Below are 20,914 nucleotides of genomic sequence, written 5' to 3'. Positions count from 1 at the left end.
TACACAAGAAATTCAGGAAAAACGCTCACTTATCTGACAAACGCTGTATGTTTATAACGCTTTGTCTTTATCATCATCTTAGGATATAAAGATGAGTCATTATCATTTCACTTACAATTTATCAAAAAATCAACAATATCTTTTTTTTATACAGGTTGTCAACCAAAATTAAACCATATTATTCTTTTTACTGCAATAAATATAATTTAAATCAAGAAATGATATTGTGTTTTTTTCGGCAAAACAAAACTGTAACAAGCCAATAGATAACACTGTACATACTTGACAGATCATCGAACACTTCGCTGCCCGGCCTGCCCCCTTCAGACTCGCTATCAGATGACCTGGGAGTGAGGCTGCGTCTATTAGCCTGTGGCGGGGACAGCGAGTACTTGGCCTTCTGGTGAGATGACGAATGCTTCGATTTCAGGCCCGCCTTTTGAGCCGTCTTCATCAGAGTCTTCTTGGCAAAATGTCTGCAGAGGAAAAAGGCTTGGGTGAATGGTACATCTTGATAAGCATGTATTTACTCTATTGCATAAGCAGTTGATCACTTGCCTTAAATAAAAAACAAGCTGATGGCAAAAATAATTTCTGTCCTGATGTTTTTGTAGTGAGTTTCAACATTTCTACAGTGCTGAGTTTTAGCTGGTATAAATTCCCATCTGATCCCAATTATTAATCTTTAGTGACCAATTAAGCTAAATCCTCTGAATTTTGCATTACATAACACTAGCATTGCAATGAATTGGTTTATATAAAAAATAATTCACTACACAATACATTTATTTCTGATAAAAAAAGTTCATCTCAATTTTAAAGGCTGTTCTCAAAGGGGTTTCAATACTTTTTAACTTGTCATAATGATCATTTTATGTGTGTTCACTTGTTTATTATTCTAACTTTTCAACCAATCTATAATAAACATTTGGGCCTTGGGAAAACCCGACTTGACATTAAAGACCAGACAGCGACTGACTTGAGAGTTTTATTCTTCTCCTTCTGTTTGTGCAGCGTGACAGGCTGGGGGATAGAGTGGCCACTGAAAGCAAATGTGTCAAACACAGTCGGTGGGTTGCGACATTTGTTGACTAGCTTGCGGAACGTCTCCACATTATCAGCTACCACCTCATCATCAAAGGCTATTTTCAGCAGCTGAAAATCATCAACACATAATACACAGTTTTAGTTGCAAAATTAAATAAAACTATCATCTGTTTCATCATTTAAACAGTATAATTTATGTATTTTGACTATCAAAACATGAAAACTAAAGTTGTATTAGGAAAAGGGATGAACCAACTGGGTGTAAAATATTAAGTTTGTTAAAGTTTAGTTAAAATTAAAACATGAATTACTTGTTAGTCAAAAAGGAAAGTAGTTCAAAAGCTTTTCATGGACCAATGCGTAATTATCCAACTTTGGAACACATTCTTACAATGAGTTTAGTGAAAATCAAATGAACAACTGTTTTACTACTAATAGAGGGTAAGCCACTGCCTTGAATACATACTTTGGCAAAGCAATATACTCCAATACTTTGAAAGTCAGTTGTGACAGAAACATCTCTAGATTAATCAAGTTCTTCTAAACAAACCTTTACCCTACACAATAAACCAATACTGAAAGGTAAATCAAGGAAGACAACTCTCTATGCTCCCACCTGGAAGATGTTAGAGCGCAGTTGCAGTCCCTCTTGCAGCCACTGGTTGAGATGGGGCAAGTACTGGACATTGAGTTTCTTCTCTTTGGTGAGAGTGGACACTGGGAACGCTCGCATTATCACAGCCTCACATGCTGAAATATATATCAAACATTTTTGCTTAATATATCCCATTATAAGGAGAGCATTCGTGAAAAAAATCTGTTTATATAGTAATATTTATTTAATCAATGTAAAGAACAAGAAACCGTCGGAGACGGGTGATGCTCCCCAAAGGTTTTTTTTGTCTAAATATTGCACTATATATTCAGATAAAAGAAAACGTCTTGAGGGGCAGGGGCATAACTTTGGACAAAATAATACGATTTCAAAGGGCCATAACTCTCTAAATAAATCATCTAACCAGAACCCACAAATAACATGCGTATCTCCTCAAGGTACAATGTAGTTAAGCTTCCCATAAAGCTACATTGAATTCCAATCAGTAGTTGCTGAGAAAAAGCCCGAACAAGAATTGCACTATATGTACAGTTAATGGAAAATTTCAAAAGGCCATAAGTCTGTGAAAAATCATCCGACCAGAACTGGCTGATAATATGCACATGTCCTTTTGGTAGTGAAGCTTCCCATAAAGTTTCATTGAATTCTGGTCATTAGTTGCTGAAAAATAGCCCAGACAAGATTTGCACTATATGTACAGTTAATGGAAAATTTCAAAGGGTCATAACTCTATGAAAAATCATCTGACTAGAACCCGCTGATAATATGCACATGTCCTCTTGGTAGTGAAGCTTCCTATAAAGTTTCATTGAATTCCGGTCATTAGTTGCTGAGAAATAGCCGGACAAGAATTGCACTATATGTACAGTTAATGGAAAATTTCAAAGGGCCATAACTCTGTGAAAAATCATCCGACCAGAACCAGCTGATAATATGCACATCTCCTCTTTGTAGTGAAGCTTCCCATTAAGTTTAATTGAATTCCGGTCATTAATTGCTGAGAAATAGAGCGGACAAAAATTGTGCACAGACGGACACACGCACGGACAGACGAAGCGGCGACTATATGCTCCCCCAAAAAATTTGGGGGGAGCATAATAAATTGTCACATAAGGAACAATGTTTTATCCCACTTTTACAGCGAATTCGGATGATTAAAGCCCTGTTGATTAAAACTTCTGCTATAAACCACAGCACGAAATAACATCACGTTTTCGACAAAATGGCGTCATGAATCCAGCGAAATTATCCAGTTTTGTTTAAATAAAAAGGTTTACTTTATAAAAAGTGGGATAAATAGAATTATAGATAAGGTGATTATAGATCAGGTTTATCATGCTCGGCACGAAAACGAAAAAGCACTCGCCAAGGCTCGTGCTTTTTAATTTCTAAGCCTCACATGATAAACCTGATCTATAATCAACACTAACCCAGGGGTGGCGAAATCAAATGTCCGAGTTGCCCGAGTCGTACATTTGCTTGTCTGGGCAACTGATTTTTTTCAATTAAGTTGTCCGTGGACAACAAGTTTGTTAAAAGTCGGGTCCAGGTATACAAAAAAATACATTGTATTAAAGCCGTAATTAAGTTTTACAAAACCAGATGTTGACATGCGATTACATTGTCAGTGCTATTTGCGGAGCAATCAAGCTAAAGTACGGGCACTCTCCTGCCCAGTGATCTCCCTTATTCTATAAGAGACCAGGAGCATGCCGCATTTTAAACATTCGGCCCGACTGTTAGACAGTGTACAGACTGGTTTCTTTATTTTTACAATCAGACGGAAATAAAAAGTATCAAAGTAAGATAATCAAAACACGGTCTACCTTGTGATTTAAGACGACTTTAATGGTAAAAATGGAACATTTAGTTTTTTTAAATCTTCAACAACGGAACAGAAACCCGAAGCTTTGAGCAGTCCACCTCCCCAAAAAACTAAGAAAGATTATGATAAAAAATATGATCTAAGTATACGTACCAAAACTTTTCAAGAAACTTGGCTCACAGATTTTCAATGGTTACCAGTTGATGATTATCAAATTGCTACCAGTAGCGGCGCAGAGCCTCAGTCTGATGAGGACGACATATTGGATTAGTTTAATTTGTTAAGATTACGATGTACTTATGTTCAACACATGTTTATACACTAGCTTTTCAAGATTAAAAGTTTTAGAAAGTCTTTATATTGTTTATAATATACTGCTATAATGAATGTACTATTGAAATACAACTATAAACAAAACTAGCAAATCATACTCATTTTGGTATATTCCACATTGTTTTACATTAAGCAATAAATGCGTTTATAATTTATATAAACATTAACGGACAAGTGTAGTTCAGCAACGGACACGTTCAATTGCCTAAATGGTTGTCCGTGGACTAGTATAGTTTTTTGAGATTTCGCCACCCCTGTAACCTATTATTCTCTATGTCATTTAGTCTATTCCCTGGTATTATCTATATGAGCCTTGCACTCAGACAATGAAAGAATGTTCATTAAGTGTCCTCCAAGACCTAACAGGCTAAACAGGCTATTCAGGAATGATGCTTTCCACCTAAACTGGAGTCTTCACACACACACATCAATTTTTGTGTGTGAAAAATATCATACAAGTGAAAATGTTCATCCCTGATTATCATACAAAGTGCAAAGGGTATTCTGGGACAACAATTTACACACACATGCAGTAAACGATGTTTCCCAGAGTGGCACTTATATACAAAACATCTGAGGACAAGTTTTATATACAGATTGTACAACATAAACAACATTTTCACTGATGTAGTAAGATCAGGTATAAGAAACACTTATACTGCCTTGCCATCTGCAAATACATGTATAGGCATCTGTCTAGGACTGAGAAGGACCCACGTTCAGTCCATGATCTGAACTAGGGATTTTTTTTCAAGGCAGGTTACATTACTTGGTCCCTGGCTTAATTAACATTGGCACTTGCATTTGTTTATCTGAGTCACACTGGTAGTACAAGTTGCATGTATTTTGAATACAGTACGATGAATTTGAACAAATCAATATCAAATTAAATCTTAAGACTTTCAACCAGTGGCATTCAAAATTTTAACAAATCAAACATTCTCACTCACTGCTGATTATGGTTTCAATACAAATTTTTTAAATAAAATTCATTTTAATTATTAAATACTTACCTGTTATCGTATGCTTATACTTTCCAAGGGGAAATAACTCATCCGGAATTTTAACTGGGAATCCACCACCTCAATACCGTAATACAGGCCAGGTTAAACATAGTGCAATGCAACCTAGCCAAAAATCGGTAACCAACCCTCAATATTCTTTCAATATATATACAAAAAATATTAATCGAATAGCGGGGTGGGAGGTGGGACTTACCGATAACAGGTAAGTATTTAATAATTAAAATGAATTTTATTTAAAAAATTTGTTTTAATGTCATAAATACTGACCTGTTATCGTATGCTGATTTTGCAGCTGCGGTGGGAAGGTTCGTATATATTTTCCCAACACAGTAGAACCCATAAACAGGGTTATCAGCTAATGATATCAAGTAATCTTCGTTAAAACGGTATTAATTATGACTCCTCGGACAGAGTAATATGTCTATGTCGTAAAGAAAACACTACCGTTAGTGAAACCACAACAAGCCCAAACGTATACAAATTGTATTGTTGGCACTTCAGAAAACGAAGATAAAAAGATGACAAGGTAGTCGGATTCCTCCAGTAAACAGCTTAGAGCACGTCAAAAAGTGGGGTGTGATTAATATATGCCCACAAAACAGACAAGAGCTCTTAATTCATGCGGTCAGATCCTAAAAAGGAATGAATCCTTAGATAGGATAAGATTAACTTTCCTTAGTCGAGGTCTAACCCCGAGAAATAGAAGCCGCAGACACATCTCCCCCCCTTTTTTGGGGAAATGAAGAGTGTCTTTGAGAACCTCGAATGGACTTCTGACTAACACTGCTGAGATAGAACTTCAAAGCCCTGATTGCCCAAAGAAGTTTATCCTCATCTTCATGACTACCAGTTTAAGAAAACTTGGAAACTTGAAGGTAGAAGCCATATAGAGGACTTGATATTAAGCAAGGAATCCTGGCTGACACAACAAAGTGAAAACGACAATAGATCCAACTGGAATTGGTCGTATTCAACAGAAAAAGCATGAATTTCACTTCACCGTATGGTAAAAGCCATAATAAGAAGGAAAACCGTCTTAAAATTATATTGGAACTGTTAATAAGCCTGATGAAAAAGGTTCATAGGGAGCTCATTAAGCATCCCAACATGTTACAAAAGTCAAAACCGCTTAAGAAGGTAAAGGAACGAAAAACATAGTGTTGACGTTCCATAGTTTGGATCAGTTCCAAAATAGGTAAGACAGCACAGAGTTGCGATGACTTACACAAAACAAGGTATACGAAAGCATAATCTCTATCCTTTGATGAAGAAAAGAACAAATTTCTTATCATCAAGAAAAAGATGAGAAAAACCTCTATGTATCTAGCAGAGTGATTAAGGTAATAACTATGCTCTCAATTACCCAGTAAAAAAATGAATTTCCATAGAACCTTTATACAGTTCTGATGGAATTATCCTTGCACAAGTAACAAGGATTGAAACTCTAACAGAAAAACGTTCTTCTGTAGAGATAACTAAAAGTTATTAATGGCCAGACATGAAGTGGCACATGTTTGGATCAGTAAAAATATGTCTCAGTGAGATATGATATTTGACCTGTGAAGAAGTTTCCTGAAAATAATTGTACAGGAGACTTAAAAGGTCGTAGAACCATAATCCCATGGTTCATTAAGTATATTTCATGAAATTATGGCAAAAACTCAGTTATTGCAAAAACTCACCAAGAAGGCAAGATATTCCAGTTTATGTCAATGGACGAATGTATAACAATCGCACAACCTGCTGGATCGATTTCTGTGAACTGCATTGTTGACGTTGTTTAGCATACCGGTATACACTGCGATATACGATCGCATAACGCTAATAACTAGTGTTTGATGATAAACAACATTCTTTGATATACTATGTACACCATGCAACTCGTTTGCAACTTCACTGCCGCGCATGCGCAATTACATTATTGAACCCAACGGAAAAATAATTCGAAAGAAAGAACTGCAGGACAAAAGGTCCAACAGGGCGTTGAGACGAACTGGTATGAGAAAGACGATAGAGAAAATTTGTTGTTCTTGCAAAGAACGAATAAGTTCCTGATTTCCAGTTACAAGGAGTGATAATATGATCACCTCCGTGTCTGTAAGTAAACCACGACCGATGTGTGATAGTTGAAACCATCACAAAGGAATCGTGAAAATGTGTTGTAAATGAAAAACAGCTAAAAAGAATTTTCGCTTTTCAAGATGTAGATGTGCAGGTGATATTCGTTAGGATACCACATAATTGAGAAAATCAAGATACGTTGTTCTATGTGATCGTCCATAACCTTATCTGCTCACATCTGTATAAGATGTAAGGAAGGTTGTGGTAGAATAAACTATATTCTTGCCAAGATAATCTTCTAGTCTAGACACCACTGAATAGTGGTAAATAATGACAAAAAGATGGAAATCTGTGTCATTAAATAATCCCGAGATTAATACAATTATCTTAAAAATAAAACTGAAACGGACGTAAGAAAAGACGTCTCAGCAGAAGGACCGGTGACCGGACCGGTAAATACCGACCGGTGACCGGAACCATTTGTCAAGGATGGGTGGGCAAAGAAACCACGGCAAGCCGAACTTTCCCACTCCAAACACACTTGAAAATTGGTAGAATAGGACAGTGTTTAACACTTATAAGTTTATGACCTATCTACAGAATATAGCCTCTTCTTGAACCAATAACAGGCGCCTTTAAAATCCTGGATAATACAGGTCGCGAAGTCATCGATTTGCGAAGTACGGAAATATGATTGATAGTGGTACCTCTGGAATCGGAGGTGTGATGGCAGAAAACGGTGAAAACCCTAGGGGTAACCTTAAGCGGGTCCACGCTTGCCGGTAGAATGCATGGAAGTCTTAAATTCTGACTTGATTAATCCATTTACTTCAAGACTTCTAACCTGGACGAATTCCGAAAGGAATACGACCAGTTATAGGAAGACGGCCTGTTATGGCCAGAAGTGTAATAGAAGAATAACTTTAAGATGAGGTCCCTCCAGATCCTAGGATCTAAGATCTGAGTTCAATAGGTCCTAAGCCATCTACAAGACTGTAGCCGCTATGCGGTCAATCTGATAGGCAATCCTATGTATCAGAACTCTTGTTGATTCCAGTAGCTTGAAAATATGCACTGCCGTAGGAGCAATAGAAAAGCAGAAGTCGATACAAATGTCGTCTTGCTAATCCTGCTAGCGTCATTAATGTGTCCCAACTGTTCCGTGACACTGACTGCAAAGTCTGTAGCCGACAGGTAAAGGCGGTTAAAACAATTCATCCTTCGGGTCTCGAACATAAATTAATAGAGGTCAAATAGTAATGTTCGACCTCAATGCTAGTCTCGGAGCCCACTTCAGCCGATCTATCTGCAAGACCAGTAGTCTGCATGTAGCCGGTTGAGATAGAAGTACAAATAACAGATATAGCATGATTTGGTAACCGTCGCCAGTAGAACATCAGTATTGAAAAACACAAAAAGTCATGTAGATTGTTGAATCCATAAAATATAGTATTCAATACAATCATAGCCAGGGGTATACAACTCTGTAATGTAGACGATACCCGTGATACTAAAAATTGACCGATGAAAACACAGTGGAATACCGGTAATTGGTAAGTGGTGACCGAACCGGACCGGTCAATGACCGGTAACTGTAGCCCGGTGAACGGACCAGTCATAATATGACCGGTGACGTTACCAGTTAAAGACCGAAAAATGGTGGAATCCATATGGTCTGTTATCAATGTCAAGCACTGCTCGGAAAAGAAGATCATGCCAAAAAAAAAAAAAAAAAAAATTCAATCCGATGGCGATGAGACATCACTTATTCTGACCGGTGATCAGTGATCGGTGATATGACCGATGAATGGTGACCGATGTCCGGTGATCGGGACCGGTATAATATAACTGCGTCAGAATGGAAATATCTGGTGCAGAAGAATGACCATCCACGAAGTCATCTGATAATGTTAACTGGAAAACAACGGTAGATTATCAGTATTAATAGGCATAAGTGTCCTTGTAGTCGTATATATGAAAAACAAGAGCAAAGCATATTCAACCATAAACTGGTCACAGACCAGATTATCATACGGCACATAAAATCATTATTTGACCATAATGCAAATTATAATAATACTGCCGTAGATCATAAATTAAACAAAAGTTTAATTCAAAACAGATGAAAAATAAAATGACGATCAATTAGATTGTCATACGGAACGTTAAAATCATTATTGCACACAATGGCAAATGATAAACAATCTGTCAATAGAAGAACACGCTTTGCACGATCTCGTAACACATTAGAAGAACATGCTTTGCACGTTCTAGCAATGTATTAGAAGAGCACGTTTTGCACGTGGTCGTTCGCGCCTGAAAACACCCAGCATGGTAGAAATAAACCATTGTTCGATAAAAACAAGCATGGCTTACCTTTTACAAATGAAACAAAATCCATTAAATCCACACAAATTAATCCGAATGAGAAATAAAAAGATAAATAACACAATTTATCTATTCAAAACCCCAATCAACCAAGTGAAAAACAATATTTTAATTCAGAGCCGTAAAAGACACGTATACACCTGGTTGATCCGGAAAGAATATTGAGGGTTGGTTACCGATTTTTGGCTAGGTTGCATTGCACTATGTTTAACCTGGCCTGTATTACGGTATTGAGGTGGCGGATTCCCAGTTAAAATTCCGGATGAGTTATTTCCCCTTGGAAAGTATAAGCATACGATAACAGGTCAGTATTTATGACATTAAAATCAACTCTGGAAGGATTCAGAAGATCTTTTGGAAGAAACTTAAGTACTGGTTCATTACAGGAAACTAAACTGACTACACACCAAATTTCTTGCTGCTATAAACACACAAAGTCTGTGCTAATTGTGTTGTCCAAGAAAGACCCCGAGTCAAAATTTTATAAAGTTATGAATAATTTATGTGTATGTGCTAGTTGCACAATGTTAATATTACAATAATTTGCCTGAAAAGGCCCCTAACTGGACAATCAATTATATTATAATCTTTTCACAGGCACAGGCAACGGCATCGTTACCAAGAGGATCACAAGGAATGCCCTTGAAGATGATCCTGTACGTAGTGAGGAAGATGGCGCCCTCTGCAGGGAGCAGTGAGGGGCCGCCCATGTTGACCCCGGTGCCCTCCTCGCGCCCGTCTGCCAGCAGGTACACACGCAGACCCTCCATCACTATCTCCTCGCCAGGAAGCAGGGCTGGAGTCAGGATCCTGGGCTGCAAATATCAATCAAGTGCGTCAAGTATCTGCCAATATTAGCCCTAGGTCACCTTGCAACCCTAATCAGGGATGACACTTGCAGCTTTTAGGGAATATTGCATTTAAAGTTTACCATAAGTATAATCAACAGTGTATTTTTTCTTGTTGAAATGTTTTTGATATCAACTATATCATTATGGCAAACTGTAAAATGTATGGAGTTTATTGACTATTTGGAACAGGTTCCTTTTAAAGTTTGAGACGAAAGTTTCAAGAATGCATGGGAAGTAAACCAAGTTTCTACCTTCTGTATGGGTGGTAATCTCTTTGCCTCTCTATTTACTGCCTCCAGGGTCTCCATATGCATAGCAACCACTCCTGAAACATTACGAGTCATAAAAATATCGGGAAGCATGATTCTAGAACAGTACTACCTTTGATTGTAGTAACAAACTTTTATGCGTTCTAAAATAAGTATTAACCCTTTCCCATTCAGAAGCAAAGTGAAAATGGATATGTGCAAACAGCATAAAACCAAAACAGCCTGCGCGTAACTCACAGTCTGTTCAGGTTTTATGCTGTTTGCTGCTCATCAGTATCTAAGGGTTGGAAATGAAGCCTTTCAAACTTGAATATAAGAAAGGACTTACATTAAATTTGATTTTCTGAAGGACTGCAAATGCGTCAAAGTGTGTTTCTGAGTGGTAAAGTATTAAACAGAATACACATTAATCACATAATATTGAAATTTATCATAAACTGAACATGATTTATAATCATTACACAGTGCAAGGGACCATCAGTTACTTGTGGTGCTGACCTTATCTGATTAGTTATCATTTCATTTCAGTGCTCATCATATTCAAGCATAGAGAATCTGTTGTCAGTAATGTTTTATTGAGCCATTTATTTCGTTTTGCTGCAACATGTCCCTGTTTGAAAGTATTAACAAATGAAAATGTACAATTGTATCAAAGTAGATAAACCAAATAGACTATTTGCCATCTGACTGGTTTGCCATCTGGAGATTTACAGAAGTGAAAAAAAATGGGGTTGTTTATTCGTCTGCAAACAATTCAAGACATTCACACTCACAGAGAACACATTTAAAAACATTCATAGGGATTCACACAAAGACCACAACTTAAAACATTCACAGAGATTAATAAAGAAAACCGTTAAGGGCATTAAGAGACATGTACACACTACACAACTCAAGACATTCACAGATGCTCACCAAAAACAACATTTAAAACATTCACAGAGAATAATACAGAACCAAACATAACACATTCAAAAGCATTCATAGAGAAAACAATTTAAGGCATTCACAGACACTCAATGAAATTCAATTGACGACATTCAAAGAGATTCACACAGAACACAAATTAAGACTTTCACATAGATTCGTATAAAAAACAATTAAGGGCATTCACAAAGACACACATAATACAATTGAATACCAGGTATCATCTGGTGTAGAGACTTGATGTGGTCCTCTGTCACTCCACTGTCCTGGCAGACCTTGTCCACAAAGCGAGTGACGAATCGGATCACGTCAGGTGCCACACTTCCGCTTACCTCTGTCTCATCAAACCCACTCTCTGCATCTATACTGTCACTCTCCGCCAAGCTAGACCATAGAGTTAACATTTCAAGATTTCTTTTACAGCAGTTAAAGAAGATAATTGCTCTTGTAGACACACATTAAATTGCTGCATAGATAATGTTGATCTCTTTTAATAAATGGTAGTGTTAATAAACACATAATCAAATGAGCCATTCTCAGGGAAAACCAGGCAGACAGCATGTGCGAAGTGTCGTCTCAAGTTACCCAGTGAAATCTGCACAGACTCATCAGGGATGACACTTTACAATTCATGGAATTGTTTGTTCAATGGAATGGCAAGTGTAGTCCATGATTAGCCTGCACATGCATTAAGTCTGGTTTTCTCCTGTAAATGAAGTTAAAAGGCTTGTTAAAAATAGTGCATGTATTGCAAAGTTCACATAGCAATCAAATAAACACAGAGAAATGGGTATCAACATATGAAAATATGACAATAAAATTAAACAAGCAAAAATCTAATAAACTGATTTTTACACTATTTCTTTATTAAAGATAACAAGAGTTGTGTTTGTCAGAAACACAATGCCCCCTATTGCACCGCTTTGAACCCATATATTTGACCTTTGACCTTGAAGGATGACCTTGACCTTTCACCACTCAAAAAGTGCAGCTCCATGAGATACACATGCTTGCCAAATATCAAGTTGCTATCTTCAATATTGCAAAACGTATTGCAAAAGTTTAACCAAGGTTAAAGTTTTCCACAGCATGACAGACAGACAGACAGGCCAAAAACAATATACCCCAATCATTTGATCCTGGGGCATAAAAACATGGCTGTACTATTCCTATTATTCACAAGCAATCTACGGTACCATCTTGATTAGTCATGTTTGTTTTGTGTTCAGAAGAGTGATAGAAATGCAAATTAAACAAATATCCAACCATGTTAATCCTTTCAATGATTGCCCTCCTCTGAACTTTATGAGTTGTTTAAACATTCTTTTCACTTTTCATAACTCATCACAGTGTGTTTAGTCACACACACTAGGCACCCCTACCTAGCGGTGATGTTGCTGTTACTTTTAGTCTCGTCGTCAAACGTGAGGTTCTTGAGTGAGCGACTGCAGTCGAGGGGCACTCGCATGTACACGATCCTGTTGGCGTAGTGTATGGCCTGGCTGTACACCGTAGACTCCTCGTTGTTGATCATCTCCTGCTGCTGGGCTTCAGTCAACGTGCTCCATATACGCAGCTGCAAACAGTCACTGTTCACTTTAGAACTCGTTAATTACTCTTCTATATTGCCAATAAATTTGTAATTTTGCAATTTTATGCAGATACCCAGCTTCAAACATCAAGTCTTAAATTATGTGAGTGATAATTAGCATACGATCTTTAACAATATCTTTGAGAAGGTAAATACCATGGTGCATTTAAAATTACTTTGAAAGATCTACACAATACATTATGCTAGAACCCTTTTAAAATAATTGTTGTGGTCATTGATGGCTAATTCTGCTGTAAGAGCTAAGCTGCTATATCCAGTTTTCTATGTCCATTGATGGCAAATCTATATGACCAACCTGTTCAGCTGCTATGTCCAGTGCCCCGATCTCCTTCTGTTTCATTGAGCTGCGACTCTGGTCAGGGGACAGACGCTGTGATAGGTTCACATTCAGCTCCATACTCTATCCACCAATAAGAACAGCCATCAGCAATAAGGTACATACAGAAGATTATGTATAAACTGATAAAAAGTGTATACAAATGAATGATATAGCTCAAAAATACAAATCTCAAATACTTAAACAAATTTATGTTTTTGTTTTGTGACTATTTCTGTTATTGCATAGTGTAAGTATTTATTTGCCTTGATAAATTCTGAAGGTCAAACATATTAATAGTATTTCTTTACTAATCATGTAATACTGATATTACAAAGAAACCAAATTATTACAATAGTGTCAGTTTATGTTAATTTAAATGCCATTAAAATATATTTATATAAACACTAATGTAAACTATACTATAAAAATAAGTCATTATAATAATAACAAAAATGTTATATTAATATAACAGATCTGTGCTCTGCAGGAACAGTGTGAGCTAAGCCAACAGTGCACAATGTTACACACTTATATGAAATGTAAGTATGCGACCACTAAGGTCACAGACCTATGTCAAGTTCGGACCAGTTGGGGTTCAGCAATTAAAACATTTAACTTCACAAAACAAGTCTTAGCTGTATGCTACGCATATGTATACACAACAAACAAATGTCAACTAAATATAGATCAAACATTCACAAAAACTGCAAATAAAAATACCTTATAACACATCCAACAAATTCATGTTAAAGAACCGATTTGAACATGTCAGGAATCACATCACATGACAGATCTTTGAAAGCCAAAAGCAATAAAAGAACTTCAACCATATGTGCACTTAGGCAAGATTTTTTTTGTATCACTCCAAGCTTACTTTGCTACCGAATTTGAGTCATTATTTAATTCATATTGATCCTGTATCCCCTTTTTTGTATATTGCAAGTGTTAGTCTATCGTGTTTCATCATAGGTGCTGCAGGTAAATGGTTTTGGTTTGGACTTTAAATTTCAGACTTTTATTAAATTCAAAGTTTTTGTTGAGCCATTCTTCAGAATAGGCGAAACAATACTGTCAAACATCTCTTGGTCAAAAACAATATTACAATTAATTTGGTGTTTTTGTAGATGTAAAAAAAAACAATATCAACAAGCCCTTTGTGAAGAATGATGAAGAAATATGATGAACTTTTGCAAAGTTGAATGAGACATGTAAATACTCCAGTAGGGTGACTATTATGATTTTATGTTTTTTAAGGGAAATGGTACATAGATGGGTTATTTGTAACATTTTTAAACTTCATTTTAAGTTATTGCTAAGTCAAAACTTGTGAAATTTATTAAATTTGCCTGTATTAAAATGTTCCTTGGCATATGACTAGTTATACCTATATCTATAAATTGTTTTAAACTATAATCTATTTTAAAGGAGCACTTACTACTAAGATTATTTTTACTATTTCTCTCCTCCTATGAACATTCTTGTCACCAGATTTGGAATTTAAAAATCTTGCCTTGAGGAAATTGTTTGCAAAGATCATCTACAAACAACAGCGAAACAAGTTGCTCAACTAAGGCAAACCAAGGTTTTGAACTGACAAATAGGCTAGCGTCATGCATCGGTAATCTGCAACACAAGCTTGGGTTTGCACCCAGGGTTCAAACTTTATGTCCAACAAGTTTTACAAGCACTGAACAATCTGAATTATTACCTGATGTCTTATATAAATGATAATTAATTATTTTTTGTTATTTCCTCGTAGAAACAGAAATTTGCAATGTTTTAAACTGTTACCGGTGAATATCGAACTGTTGACCGGTCAACAGTTTGAACTGTTGCCCACTGGAATAATGACGTCATTTCGTCAAAATGACGTCATTTTACAGTTAAACAGTCAAAATTATTTATTTTATTGATTACTGTTGTGTGTAAATAAAAATTTAGTTTGCTGTTATTTTTATGTTGGAAATTTGATCAGGTAATAAAACACTTATTTCATGGATGCTTGGTGAACAGTCAAAACTGTTGTCCCTCGGTATCAGGGCTGACATTTGGAACTGTTGCCTGAGGCCGACCAAAGTCATCCCTGATACCTTGGGAAACAGTTTTGACTGTTCACCGCGCATCCATGAAATAAGTGTATTCTGTTCTATAACATGTTAAAACAAAGTGTTACAGCAATTCTCAAGTGACATCTCAGTGTTGAGGATTGTAAGACACTTAAATATGGCATCTTTGATTAAAATTCAGGAAAAATACAATTACACCGATTGTGACACTTTATTTTCCTTATTTTCCAAAGAAGTTGAAAAATAACTGACTCTTCTCTTCAGTTTTTGCTCAACTTATGACTATCCAGCAATATTTCCAATAACATGAAAATCAAAGGTGTTGTGTCACTAGAGCTTGATTGGTCATTGTCGGCTCGGGTACTACTTACATGTACCCCAGGTACTGTTAAGTATACTTACATGTACCCCGGGTACGGTAAATATACTTAACAAGCCGAAAATGACCAATCGAGCGTCACTATATAATGAGTTTTCAATTGCAATTGTCAAGACTTGCCATACAAGTACCTGTAGTAAACTATAGAGATAGGGGATAATTGCTATAGAAAGAAGTTAAATACCAATCCCAACACAAGTCCAGTGTCCGGGCCAGGGATCAGAAGCAAGACTGTACATATCAAAGTGCAGTAGCAAGCAACATATGTGTTAAACAGAATGGTAAAATGTACTTGACCGGTCAAGAACATGGAGTGAGACAGATGGAATAATTGGCTGGACAATCTCTGTATGACTACAGCATCAAGACACCAGGGGCATATAAAATAATGAATGCAGACATATGAAAAATTACACTCTTAAGTGCCAAATACACAATATTCTACAGAAAGAAAGAAAAGCCAATCTGGAAAATTATTGACAAACAGAGGTCCTATATGACAATCAAAATGGTTACATGATTCACAAGGGAACTAAATGGCAACTGAGCACTGAAAGCTGGGGCAACTGCCTTTGCAGGACTCGACTTAGCTTTTCAGCTGAACCTCACAGAGGGCTAATAACAAATTATATATAGGCAGAGTATTGGCCCAAAACTCACAATTCACCAAGAACTAACTATTTATTGGCCACCTATTGGTCTGAAGCTCACAATTGGTCACAACAAACTATTACTTGGCCAAGAATTGGCCTGAACCTCACAATATCGGACTAACACAAGCTCTTCATTGGCCAAGAGTTGGCCTAAAACTCCATTGGAAAAGAATAAACAAGGATCAACTAGGAGGGACTCAGATCTTCCCACAGATCACAGAGGATGAACTCAAGAAGATTTCTTGACAACACCTATTTGTTCCATACCCATTGCTGACCATTCATAGAGACACAATACCCAGTGGGGGTAGAGTAGTAATGCAAAGGACATAGTAAGCACTTACATGGATTGTACACTATGAAACAAACAAGCATTACAATATTTAGTGCCAATGGAATTTCATCAAATTTAAAAATCAACAGCTAATAACAAAAGCAAGCCAATATTTATTAAAGACAAATTAATATTTAAGATTGAAATACAACTAACAAAACTCAATAATCTGAACTCTTACCATGTGTTCATATTGCTATTGTATGGTTATAAAACAAATAGAAAAACTATGATATACACAATCAAAAACAAATACAACATAAAAAGCCAGCTTTCAGTGTAACAATAGTGAGTTCAAATGAAAAGGTGCATGGCAAAATAAAATGTGCAGCTATCTAATAGTAAAAAACTAGAAATCTATAAGAAGATACAACAAATCGTGGACATTATGCAGGGAACAAGCTAAAACATACAACTCTACATCTACTTTGGAGGGGGGGAGGGGGTACGGCTAGACAAAATGTCACATACATTCAAGTAAATTGGACAAACATGATTTAAAACTATTGTGATGCATTATAATAAACCAAACTACACTAAGGCAACTGCAAGGTTGGGCAGAGCAGAGCTTTTTTAACTGTAGAAAATAAAACCATATGCATAAATGTGGGGAATGAAGCATTTTTTATCATTTTGAGAAAATTTTAATATCATGACAACAAAGACAAAATATTAAAAAGGATGTTTTTGATACTAAAGATGCCTAATAAGGATCTGTATGGTAGTAGAAGAAAAAAAGCTCTGATGGTAAAACACCCAACTATGATTATATGATCGCAAAACACATATTCAAACTCTGATTATATAACTGTGTGATACATGTGCAGAACTGTTGTGCTTGAACACTGGCGTAGCTCACATGTCTCTGACGCGAGCCCTCCTTACGCCAGCGTACCATGATGTGTTCTTCATACTGGTGTGCATACAGCTGGCGTATGTCCTTCTGTACATCCTGGTAGAATGCAGCCTCCCAGAACTGCTGGTTGCCCCAAACTGCATGGTCTTGGCAAAGCGTGTACGCAAACTGGATCACTCCCGTACATAGTTTCTGAATTATACCATATATATACTGAGTACATACGGAATGTAACAATCCCTTTTAACAAAATCATGACCAGGTACAATCTGCAATTGAATGAAAAACTTCTGACAGCTATAACAAATAAGATAAATATATCAGAATTAACTTTAATTCTCTATGAATATGGAGGCTAACTTAATATCTTATTTGCAACTCTTTTTAAGAATACTAGGATATCATTATCAAAATTGCATTACTCCAAATCAATTAAAAATCCTTTCTGAATCTTTTGTAAAGTTGTGAATTCTCACCCGACAGAAGGATGTGGCCAGAGGAAGTATACTGGCTGCCACTCCATTCTCATCCATTGAGGAATCATTCTGAAATGGGTCAAAGAATATAAAATTACAACAATGAACATGTCAATGTCCTGAAACTATTCCGCCTAAACTTGATTTTTCTTTAGAAGAGACATCTTTTAAAACAAAGAAATCCATTAAAGACGAAAGTGTTGTCTCAGATTAGCCTGTGAGAGTTGCACAGGCTATTTGTGGACAACACTTTACAACCATGCGTTCAGCCCAGTTTTCCAAGAAAGAGGCTCATTGTATTACCTAACTTTAATATAAATGACAAGAGCACCTGTTGCCTTAAATTAAAAATACATTTTATGTAATGGCTTTTAAATCATACTCATTTAGGTAAAAACCAGCATACAACCATGACAACCATGTCAGTATCTTTAAGCTGTACCTGTAGTGCGCAGTTGAGCAGACGCACAATCAGGTCAAACTGTTGGTGCTCAAGCATGGCGCGGTTGCTCTGTATGTTATGGGCCAGCTCCTGGGTCAGAGCAATGCGAGCCACCTTGCCCTTCAACGCACGAAGCACTGCCGGGAATATCTGCAATCCATAGTTAACATGGAGCATTGGGAATGTACACAGCGTCAAAACATTTTTAAATTTTATCAATCCATAGTTAACATAGAGCATTGTCAATGTTCACAGCTTCGAAACCTTTTTAAATTGTATATGACTTCAATACAAAGCACTGTAAAATATTAATGTATTGTTCGACTTAACTGTAAAACAAAAAATATATCACTACAAATATTTGTTAAATTGTTTTACTTTGTTAAATTAAAAATTTCATTTAATGAACATTCATGGGCTTATATTCATTATTATATCAAAAACATTTAATTAACAGTTTGCTACAGAGGTCAACTTGCAAAAGCGATAAGTTATTGCCAAAAAACATGTAAATAAATAATAATACCTGATTATGTATTGCCTATTTTATTAAAAACAACATGATTTAAATGTACGTTACCCATTTGTTTAAGCTTATTTTTGCTCATTAATTAATTATGCATCAGCAGTAAAACTGCAGATTTTGACAGTTGTTAAAACTAATGCATCAGACCCTTAGATAGCATTAAATCCAGATAAGGCTTACTTGTTAATGTAGGCACATTATTCAAATACATTTGCATGAAAAAAGTATTTGAACTTAACTAACAAATTGTATATTGTACATTCATTTTCATTAAATCATATGCAAAGTACTTGAATAACAGAAAAACAAGGAAACATATCTCATAACATGGTCGCTACATACAATTCTGGCATCTGAGATCTTGTTGTCAAATATGAAGTTGACACAGTTCCTGAGCACTTCAAGTCGCCGTGCGTTATTGTCTACAATCTTCTGTCTGTCCCCCACTGTTGATATCGCCTGACCCATCGGGACTATCCGCTTCTGTAGCCTTGTACTTGTCAATCTGAGGAGGTCACTGTATAAACGTTATCATGAGGTAATGAAATTGAAAATTATTATAGTTCTACATTATCCTGAGGTTACAAGAATGAAATTGAGTAACTATGTTATTTGTCAGGGTTTTGTTCCTAACACAGCAACGAGACTCTTATATAGTATGGAGGATAGCTTATATAGTAAGGACGACTCGTTATATAGTAGAGAAGACAACTAATATAGTTTAAGTTATAAGACACCTTGTTTAGTAAGGCAGACCCCTAATATACTAAAGAAGACCCCTTTTATAGTAGGAAGACCCCTTATATAGTGAGGAAGACACCTTATATAGTAGGGAAGACTTCTTATGTAGTACATTCATGTTCAATCTGTAAAATTCATCACATACTATATACATGTAAAACGATATTAACAAGGTTGATTCCTGATAAAAAAAAGACTAATCCATATGATTTAACAACATCAACATATTTTAACTTGTTTTTTTTACTAAGGAGTCACTTAACCCATTTATGCCTAGCGTCTAGAAAAAAGGCCTTGGCAAACAGCAAAGACCCAGATGAGATGCTGCATGATGCAAACGTCTCATCTGGGTCTGTGCTGTTTGCTTAAAGGAATTTCTGTAAGAAATATTCTAAATATAAAAATAAATATGCTAGATATCCCTAATTTTGGAAATAAATTGATCCAATTTAGAAGGATCGGAGAGTCCACTAGGCATAAGTGGGTTAAATAATCAAATTATCACTTAAATAAGTGCAGAATAAAAACAGGCTAAATTTCAATCCCCAATGGACGCAAGTACACACTTGTTGTTCTGTGTCTGGTTTGAGATCCCTTCCTCTATAATGGCTGCCACCTTGTCCTCATCAAGGAAGGGAAATGTGGGCTGGTGTATACGCGAGTATGCACCTTCTGTGGGCCTTGGCACTTTCTGAACATATGGCTGGGGATTAGGATTTTCCTGAAAGCACATACCAGCTGTGTTGTATATGTTTGAAAATTAGGATAAATGTTTCAGTAAGTTAATAAAACAAGAGGGCCTGAAAGGCCCAAAGTCGCTCACCTGAGAAAACAAGATATTATAAGGACAAATCTTATGACCAAGTTTCATGAAGATCGGAAAATAAATGTGGCCTCTAGAGTGTTAACAAGGTTTTACTATAGCCATATAAGGAAAAATGCCCCGCCCCCTGGCAGCCATGTTTTTCAACCAACCGGCATCATTTTTGAACACGTCCAAGATATTATTGGGATGAATCTTCTGACCAAGTTTCATGAAGATTGGACAGTAAATGTGGCCTCTAGAGTGTTAACAAGATTTTACTTTAGCCATATAAGGAAAAATGCCCCGCCCCTTGGAAGCCATGTTTTTCAAGCAAACATAATTATTTTCGAACTCATCCAAGAT

At 36.3% G+C, this 20,914-nt stretch overlaps 2 protein-coding genes across 4 annotated transcripts in view; one reads left to right on the top strand and one right to left on the bottom strand.

Moving 5' to 3' along the window:
* Positions 1–20,914, top strand: part of LOC127840886 (mucin-5AC-like) — a 451,267-nt gene that overhangs the window by 169,325 nt on the left and 261,028 nt on the right. The gene's annotated exons all lie outside the window — the stretch shown is intronic.
* LOC127840836 (myotubularin-related protein 13-like) overlaps positions 1–20,914 on the bottom strand; it is a 142,262-nt gene that overhangs the window by 37,082 nt on the left and 84,266 nt on the right. Inside the window, exons 12-24 of one of the 3 annotated variants that reach the window (XM_052369266.1) lie at positions 20,313–20,467; positions 19,348–19,522; positions 18,480–18,629; positions 18,038–18,106; positions 17,565–17,753; positions 13,250–13,354; positions 12,725–12,918; positions 11,557–11,726; positions 10,398–10,471; positions 9,915–10,110; positions 1,664–1,797; positions 980–1,155; positions 283–476 (exon numbers count right to left, since the gene is read on the bottom strand). In XM_052369266.1, coding sequence (XP_052225226.1) covers positions 283–476; positions 980–1,155; positions 1,664–1,797; positions 9,915–10,110; positions 10,398–10,471; positions 11,557–11,726; positions 12,725–12,918; positions 13,250–13,354; positions 17,565–17,753; positions 18,038–18,106; positions 18,480–18,629; positions 19,348–19,522; positions 20,313–20,467 — 1,981 coding nt within the window. The remainder of the gene's footprint in view (positions 1–282; positions 477–979; positions 1,156–1,663; positions 1,798–9,914; positions 10,111–10,397; positions 10,472–11,556; positions 11,727–12,724; positions 12,919–13,249; positions 13,355–17,564; positions 17,754–18,037; positions 18,107–18,479; positions 18,630–19,347; positions 19,523–20,312; positions 20,468–20,914) is intronic. The other 2 variants (XM_052369283.1, XM_052369275.1) reach the window with 2 other exon arrangements.

This window comes from Dreissena polymorpha, chromosome 1 (genome assembly GCF_020536995.1).
Source record: "Dreissena polymorpha isolate Duluth1 chromosome 1, UMN_Dpol_1.0, whole genome shotgun sequence".
NCBI lineage: Eukaryota > Metazoa > Mollusca > Bivalvia > Myida > Dreissenidae > Dreissena > Dreissena polymorpha.
The sequence above is the reverse complement of the archived record's forward strand: the minus strand, read 5'-3'. Positions and strand labels throughout refer to the sequence as shown.